This window comes from Pezoporus occidentalis, unplaced genomic scaffold (genome assembly GCF_034315485.1).
Source record: "Pezoporus occidentalis ecotype Australia unplaced genomic scaffold, CSIRO_AGI_Poc_V1 ctg32, whole genome shotgun sequence".
In the NCBI taxonomy this organism is placed as follows: Eukaryota; Metazoa; Chordata; class Aves; order Psittaciformes; family Psittacidae; genus Pezoporus; species Pezoporus occidentalis.
The window spans coordinates 15,750-24,393 of NW_026915158.1; the positions used below are offsets into that span (position 1 = coordinate 15,750).

The 8,644-nt window shown below is 42.2% G+C and overlaps 1 protein-coding gene across 8 annotated transcripts; it reads right to left on the bottom strand.

Annotated features, from left to right (window-relative positions):
• NMS (neuromedin S) lies at positions 1-8,215 on the bottom strand. 8 transcript variants are annotated; one of them, XR_009966614.1, is made up of 9 exons: positions 7,885-8,172; positions 7,699-7,754; positions 7,239-7,286; positions 6,079-6,138; positions 5,817-5,850; positions 3,209-3,244; positions 2,714-2,755; positions 1,699-1,729; positions 99-147 (listed from the first exon to the last, which is right to left on the bottom strand). XR_009966614.1 is itself a non-coding variant. In XM_062628510.1 (8 exons), the coding sequence occupies exons 1-8, from the start codon at positions 8,141-8,143 to the stop codon at positions 131-133; spliced, it is 549 nt and encodes a 182-aa protein (XP_062484494.1). In that variant the 5' UTR covers positions 8,144-8,169; the 3' UTR covers positions 1-130. The 8 variants fall into 8 exon arrangements, 5 of the variants coding, with proteins under 5 accessions (XP_062484494.1, XP_062484493.1, XP_062484496.1 ...); XR_009966613.1 differs by having other exon boundaries at positions 7,239-7,289; positions 7,885-8,166; XM_062628510.1 differs by lacking the exon at positions 5,817-5,850 and having other exon boundaries at positions 1-147; positions 7,885-8,169.
• Between the last annotated feature and the right edge of the window lie 429 nt (positions 8,216-8,644).

The following is an 8,644-nucleotide window of genomic DNA, read 5'->3' on the forward strand; positions in this document are numbered from 1 at the left end:
TTAATGATTGCAAATTTATTACATGGAACAGCAAAATCCAGACAACTGAGTCACATAATAGACAACTAGTGCAATGGGAAGTTTCTTTATGTAAACCAAGTCTTCGCACTGGTAAGTCGACCAATGAACTTCATATTCCATGGTATTCTGAAACAAATTAACACATTATATTTTATGTTGAGATGTTGGTCTGAATATGACTTAGTATTCAGTTCTGTATGCTTAGTCCTTCTCAAAGTTAAGACATGAAATAGCTTTAAGTTCTAGCAGAAGTTTGATGGATCAAAGTCTGAAAGTTCAGGTAAGTGCCTAACCTGTTACTTGTACTCAAACATGAAACCTCCCTCTTCATACAGTTCTCTCTCCACCATGTCCTAACTTCACTTTCCTTCTTTTAGAGTGCAGAGGCAGGGTGTGCATCTTGCAGCCAGGTTGGCTCAGGGGGTTGAGCTGTGGATAAGATTTACTGCTGTATGCAAGGCCAGGGCATGGTTACAAAATAGTAGCTTCTACACCAGCACTTCAGTGATATGCAGTTGATAGTCCAGCAATTCTCCTAACATCAGAGTACTCTGCATAAAGTACTTTCATGCAAGTTTAATCTAATTGGTTTTGAACTGCTTTGCAACAAAACTCATGCTGCCAGTTACTCTAAACAGATCTGGGCAGCACTGCCTGCCCCTAAAGGTTTCATAGCTATGAAATATTTCCTGCACACATGCGGACTTAACCACACAAGAATAGCTGCACTGTCTCAAAGCAGAGATGCATCTAGCTCCTTATCTTCCTTTCATCCATGAGAAGCAATGGACACCCAGGGCAGCGCGCGAGACCAGAGCAAGCAAGTAGCAATACTGCTCTACAACACTCTACCAAGTCTTTGGTTCCTTTCTTTCTGAAATGGTTTAATCATGAATATACAGGAAAATTTCTTTTTCCTTCAGTTTCCTTTGCAAGGTTTTTTTTTTTCTTTTTCTATTCTTCTGTTCTGTTCCTCCAGAAAACCCCAACCCTTTCAATCAACAGCTGGAAGTAATTCTTACATTGAAAACAGAAAACAGTGATCTTTATTGCAGGATAAAAGGTTGGAAGATGAGAGACTGAAGGAGGGGACACATGTACATTGACTGTCTTGTCCATTTCCCATTAAGACCTTTAATAGACAAGTTCAAAGACGGATATGCAAGTGCTAGGTGATATTATTAGATCTCGCCATCTTCCTTCCTTACATCCCCACCCCTACTCTTTCTAGTTAGTTTACCCCAAGGCAGGTCCTAATTCTGATGTGAGGATAACTCTGCATGCAGAGATCTGTATTAGTGGGCTCTTGTGTAAGATTAGGTGACTGATAGTCTCTTGGAACAGAGAGGAGTCTAGCTTTTGTGTTCCAAGTACAATTTATACCTCTGGTTTTAAACTTTATAATTGCTGTACCATTTCTATAATTTTGCAGAGGAGGAAAGCTCCTCCTTACTGAACCTTAAAGAGAGAATAAAGCAGTACTTGTCAAGAGCATATACCGGAAGTCTCTGAGCATGAAAAACCATGCATTTCTTCCCAAAAACCTCCTGGTGACAATATGAAACACTCATGTGACAGTCCAGGTTTGTAATAAGTTGCAGTAACTCCTTCTGTCATAAAGATCATTATTAATAAAAACCCAGAACAAGTTCTTGTCACTTTTGGATGCCTACTTACCACTGCTTTCAACAGTTCTTCCATTCCGAGGCTGAAAAATATAAAAATTATATGGTTGGGCAGAAGTATGAGATGCCAGATTTATGTGCACACCAAAATACATCTCCTGTCATGCAGACAGAGTACATAAGAAGGCTGCAGTAAGATTTCCTTTAAAGGGACAAGAGGTCAAATACCAGGGGATCTGTGCAGGGTGGGTTTTGCCTTTGAATTTGAGAAATATTCCTTCAGCCTCTGGCCAAACAACTAAACATTCTGGCTTTAATTACTCTCATTAAGGGTCTTGGTCCCAATTCACTGGGATACTATATGCAGGTGCCTAAGCAAGAGCATATAAATACCACCACTAAAAGCACCTGGCCAGACACACTTGAAGTGAGCCAAAATGCAAATTGCAGCTGAACTGGGACTCTGGTTACCTACTATGACCTACTTTATAACTTTTTAGTTACTAAAAACTGATCTGGTGTTAATCAGTATGTGTCAAACATAAACAAAAAATTAGACCATACCATAGTTCAGCAAGACAATGGGTGAAAAAAAATAAAACACACAGAAGATATTATGATGATGTCCATAATACTGCTTTGGCTTTTCACCCTGCTACAGTGTGCCATATCTTTCCGGCAAGACTTTTCAGACCAAGTGGACATTCAGCCCACACACATTTTATCTAACAAATTTAGGATCAGTGCACCTTGGAGATACAGGCCACATGCTACTTTGGATGATTTGTCTTTGGATAATTTGGCTCAAGATAAAACATTTGCAGAGTCACCTCTTCAAATAAAAATAAAGCGTTTAATCCATTACTATCCCAGATCTCATTATCTTGTCATCTTTTAATGGAACCAGAGATTTATAAGCAAATGGCCACCTAATCTTTCAAACAAAGGATATTTGGCCTCTACTCAGAAGTGCAGAAAGAATTTGTGAAGGGAAACAGCTGTTCATCTACACTGTAACACATCACATTGTCTATGATTTAGATTCTTTAAGTAAGAGATTCAGATACCCTGAAAAGGAAAAAAGGCCGTCCCAGAGTTGCATGACTATCCTGCAAAATAAAACACAAACAATAACATGAGTCTTTAAACACAGTTCCATAGACCTGTTGACAAGTTTCAGTGTCATTCCATCAGAATATCAATAATTCAGGGGCTTTTTCGGCAGCATGTAAACAACAAGATGTTGTTAGTCCCTGATGTCCATTCATCTGGAATGCTGATTAAAAATTAATACCCAAAGGACATTGTCAAGCCCATTCTGCCTAGTGTACCTATACTATATTACCATAATTAAAGATTCAAGGGCTTTAGAAAATGTATAAAGGAAAGCTTTACTCATATTGGTTTGCTTTGCAGAAACAAGGTCAGCAGAGCTCACTTCCCAACCACTGGAAAAAAAAAAAAAAAAAAAAAAAATCAAGCTGACTTTAAAAAAAAGCAGCAAAAGAAACAGGCCATACTTTCCTGTCCGCTGCTACTCACTTGTCTTCACATTTACCTACCTTCTTTGTAAACTTTGCAGCAGCAACCTGCGATTCCTGCAAGTGGACAGTGAAAGTTAATCAAGATGCTGTAATTTCTTTGGTTGGTTACAGTAAATTCTCCATCACGGATGAGGTTGCTGCACTCCATGTGAAAAAGAGATAGTCTTACACTTATCACAGACAGATGTAAGAACAGTAACAAAGATATTTTGAAAGGTTGATTTTGAACCTTGCCTTATGCAGTGTTACCCCATTCATTACAATCATTCAACATGCTTCCCTTGCTGTACAACCAAGAACAGCCATGCTCTGGCAGGTGAAGCAGAGCTCAACCTGGAGTGAATGCAGGAATTCCACTCCTCTGGGTTGAATTCTACACATAGCTCTTATCTTGTTAAAATGCGGTTGCTCTTCACTTTTCAGACTATCCTTGTTTTTAACACAGGCATGATTGCTGGTTTTAAGCCTTCCCCTGCACCCTTTATTCTTCAGGAAACTGCTCATTTTTATTACTCAGTCTTATACCAAGGAATAGAATCTTGCCTCATGACAGGCATTCTGTGTCTAACCAAACCCTGAACTAGCAGTCTAGTAAACCAGCCACGTCTGGGAACCTTCCTACCAATGGCACGGCTGCCGGGCTGCCTGCTCTCAGCTAAGATAGCTCTGTGTGCTGCAGGCACAGTTGTATCAGTGAATTAGATTGAAGAGTGAACAGATTTAGTTACGTGGAGCAGGTACATATAATGACCAAGGATGTGAAAACAGGGGATGAGAACACAGGAAAAGCATACAGATGAAACTGGAGAGGAGGAATTATAAAAGACAAAATACACAAGCAACAATGAAAGAATCATGATTCAGAGTATAAGACAAGGATTTCTGTGATTCAAGCCTCAAGACAATAATTTATAGAGCAACTGACATCAACTTACAGGGCTATAAAATACAATGAAAGAAAAAAGTGCTCAATCAAGGTGCTTTAAAGGATGCAAAGGAGGAGACTAAAGCAAAGAGATAGTGTGAATGCTAGTTTTGTTACAAAATTATTATTATATACCACCCAAAGATAGAGACTGACTCATGACTTAGCCTGCAGTTTCAAATATCCCAGCTAATTTCTAACAGGTGAGAGTTTACATGGCAAAAACTAAGCTTCTAAACAGTGCCTTGGCTTGACTTTAGGATGGAAATTTGAAACTCTTACAGAGATGACTGTGAAGCAGCCACATTTAGATAGCTCTTTTTTATTCTTTTGAAAGTGCCATCTGCAAGATTTACCCAAAAATTAGACATTGAAGTTAAACAGTCTATTATTTCTCCCAAAAGATTTTAAATTCTCCAGATGGAATTCAAGTCCCATTAACACCCAAATTGCCATTGATTTTGCCTTTCTGCTTCTGAGGCCTCATTTCTTCTCTTGAAACACCATCTATTTTCTCTACATAATCTATAACTTAATGAACCAAATTTGTTTTAAAAGATCCACATAAATATAGGCTCATGTAGAAAGTTTAAGTCCAGCTAAAACCAGTAGGATTTCATAACTGTTTCATCGGGTGTGCTACATACAGACCCATGTCTACAGTGTCTTCTCAAGATTCCTTGTGGACTGAGAGAGAAAGTACAACTTCATGTAATAAGAGATTTAACCACTTGGGTAAAACATGCTATTTGGCATAGTCATTTTCCCATATTGCACACATACATTTGATCTGCCACTTAATCAGACCACACCTAGAAATCATATTGCAGATATAGAGCTGATATTAGTCGTATCTCTCAACAGAAAACTGTATCAGTTTCAGCTCCCAATCTTGAGGGCACAGAGTGTGAATGTTTTGCAAAGTTAATAACTAAAATAGTAACCAGGAATAGGGCTCCAATTAAAGTTACTGGATGATTCTGAATGTCCCCTCATTAGCCAAGCTGCAGAAGCATAGGAAGCAATATTGAACTCAAAAACATTTAGTAGACATTTAAGACTGAAATGCTGGAATTCTCTATACAATCAGCTTCAGTACTGTAGAGTTTTATGGCTGCTTTAGGAAAGCATGCTGGCAAGAAGAGATATTGAAGTACATGTCAAAATACTTTATTGTTGTCTTGAAGGCTCTGCTTGTGATTTGAAACAACAGAGGACTCAAACTCCACAACTAAATTGGCCTTTTTAACATACCCAGGAGCTGAGTGAATTTTATGGGAAAGGCTCTTAATAAACTGGTGGCGATAAAAAAGTTATATAAAGCAGAACTGACACTGAGCTAGGTCCTAATATGTCTGCACTAATAAGAAAGAGCTACACTCTTAATCAACTTAATCTTTTGGATGCGAGTCAGAAGCACAAAAAAACCCCAAGTTCAAACAGAGTATTAAGGTCAGTAAAGCAAGTCATATGCCTCCATGTTCTAGTGGGGGCATACTACGCCTCATATTCCTCCTGGTCTAATGGAAGGTGTCCCTACCCATGGCAGTGGAGTTGGAATTAGGTGATCTTTAAGGTCCCTTCCAACCTAACCCAAACTGTGTTTAGCATGATATTAAATATGCTGTTGATCCAATGTTATGCATATTTTTAACATATTTAACCCTGTATTAGTCAAAAGTGACAGGTTAAAATACTAACCCCAGGTGTAAGTGGATGTTTTGGTTCTTGAGCTCTGAAAAACAGCAATTTCATGTACAGATTAATGGAACTCAGAATTACATGCAAGCTACTAACAAGAAGAAATGATGTTTTCTATACTATCTTACAGCTCCTAAACCATGACACTATTAGATTCTACATTATTGTTTGGAGAGAAATGTCCAAAAGTTAGGTTTGGAGGGGCTGCTTTTTAAGGTTAAGAAAGAGGTGCTTTGAAATAAAAGAAACAAATATACCTTACCTCATTTGTTTGCATACTATTGAATATGGAATAACAGAGATCCAAAACAGTGCTGGAGATCTGCAAAACCAAACAGTATACAATACACTTACGGAGAGGATGTGGTGTAGTTTGATAAAGAATAGGCTTGATCCTGATCCCAGCATGATTTAGATCAAACACGGTTCCACTAAAACCACTCTGAGCAGGGAAAGACTTATGATGCTGTTATGAGCTGGAAATCTAGTATTTTTTATGAGGAGAATGCACATGACCTACAAATGTTGCGAACAGTCTTGTTCTATAAAGATCTAAATCAGCCTCTTACACTTAAAATACATCTTTCTATGTTGTAAAAAAAGCTTTGGGGTTTGGCATATTTAATCTATACACATTTTCTTTCACACCCATTTCAGACAATCAGGACTATAATCTTTAATCGTATACTGAAAAGTACTGTCCCATACTCACTGCCACAGGACAGGGATTGCCAATGTATGCAATCCTATTAGATAGGAAACAACTACAGCTCCAAAGAAAGAAAATGTAAGATACCTGAATAACTGGTTCTGGGAACTATTTTCCACAAGCTTTGGTTTACAAGACTGAAAGACTTCAGGAAGAAAAATTCAGCACAGAATGTTCAAAGTTTCCAGATCATTCCTGATCTTGCAGACTTTTCTCTCCCCTTTGAAAATGACCCTTGGGTTGGGTATCATCTGTAACAGCGATGATCTTTCAAAGGTACTGAGGGTGTTTTTAAACCATTTGCAAGCTCTGGGCGAGAGACACCACAGCAGAAATGAACTGTGAAAACTTCCTCTCCCTCCCCTGCCCCCTGAGCACCCTGGAAAAAACCCATCCGCCCACCACCACCAAGCTGGGACCAGGCAGGACCCTGCCCGTAACTCCTGCTGCACTAAGTAGCACTACTTCTTGCCCCAGTGCTAGCTACCACTGTGATGGGAATAAAAGCACTTTTTTCTTTGCCTAGGTCTGAGCTAGCTCTGCAGGCAGATGAGCACATACACCAGCAAAGTCACTCTGCTTTCCAGAGCCTCCAGCTCTCTGAAGGAGGTTCTTCCACCTGCAGACATCGATGCTAAGGGTTACACAGCACAATTAGTATGTCTGTAAGGGAGAGTCCCAGCAGATCAAACACATTACCAAAGTCAATTTACCTGGGGTTGATTAGACAGTTCCATCCACTGACTGAAACACAATGCCAGCTGCTTTAAAAAAAGTAAAGACATTAACAGTAGGTCTATCATACCTTGGGACATGCTTTTTAGCTCAGGGAGCCAGGACTGGGCGGTTATTAGTCTGCCCAGTTTTTGCTGACACAGGTATCCTACTCTGCACATCCCACCGTGCTCGCACCTGTCTCACCTCCTTCTGCGAGTAGCAAAGGGTTTCAGCCTCCCTACTCTCTCCATCACCCACCCCCCCCCCCCACCCCCCCCCTCCCCGGCCAAGGGATTTCAGGACGTATTTCCAGCCCATTGCCAATTCCCTACCTCATTTCCCTGCCGCGAGCGAGTCTCATTTCCCACCTCCCGCGGCCAGCCCGGGCTGGACGGTCTCTGTCCTGCCCGTCCACCGCGCACCGCTTTCTGGCGGGGAAGGCAAAGACAGACCTACCTGGCTTTTGGGCAAGTCCGCACCGTCCCAGGAGAGCGAAAAAGGCTGGGGGAACCCTGCGGGGACACGGCACGGGGGGACACGGCTGAGCGGGGAAGCCGCGGTGCCCAGCCCCGACGGCGCCCCTCGAGGGGAGGTTCGGGTGGGGTCTCTTATGTGTTCTCTCGGTGCCGGGGCGGGACGTACCTGAGCCCCGCGGGAGGGCGCAGAGGCAGCCGGCGGCGAGCAGCCAGGGCAGGACGTGCGGCGGAGAGGGCATGGCTGGGCAGCTGCAACCGAGCGGACGGACGGACCGACCCGCTGCCTTTATGGGGCCGCGTCGAGCCCGGGCCGCCGCAGAGCCAATGGGCGCCGGGGCGGCCCCGCGCACCGCTCCCGCCGCCGCGCCCCCGGACCGGTGTGAGCTGGAAAACCCCGCTCGCGGGAGGTTGTCGGAGTCCGGCATCGGTCACTCCCTCCCTTTGTAACCCCCCGTAAAAGCTGGTTTCCTAGAAGAGGTGACAGAAAGGAGGGAGGGTAAGAAGGGGCTGCGCAAGGAGAAGCGACGGAGCTGCTGGGATTTTCACTTCAAATGGAACATTCAGTTTTGTGGTAGGGCTTACTTGGTGTTTAGAAAATGTTTCTTCTTGTGGCAACTTGGGAAGTAAAGTTTGCCTTCTAATCTGATGGGATGTGAACTTTCATACTGAACAAGTCCCAGGGCATCCTCTTACATTTACCTTCATGTGAAATAAGGAAAGCCAAACACCTCTTGTTTCATTTCAAAGTGAGTATGGCAGTAAACAAATTTAATGGCTTTAAACTGAAAAAGGGTAGATTTCGATTAGATGTAGGAAGAAATTCTTCATTATGAAGGTGGTGAGGCCCTGGCACAGGTTATCCAGAGAAGCTGTGGCTGCCCCATCCCTGGCAGTGTCCAAGGCCAGGTTGGACGGGGCTTGGAGCA

What these genes read in the sequence shown, in the direction of transcription:
- NMS (XM_062628509.1), bottom strand. Translation starts at nt 8,143, where the DNA reads ATGCCGGACTCCGACAACCTCCCGCGAGCGGGGTTTTCCAGCTCACAC. An exon ending in CGCCCTCCCGCGGGGCTCAG is followed by an intron (nt 7,755 to 7,884) that starts GTACGTCCCGCC and finishes GTGTCCCCGCAG; the next exon opens with GGTTCCCCCAGCCTTTTTCG. An exon ending in CGGACTTGCCCAAAAGCCAG is followed by an intron (nt 7,290 to 7,698) that starts GTAGGTCTGTCT and finishes CTTTTTTTAAAG; the next exon opens with CAGCTGGCATTGTGTTTCAG.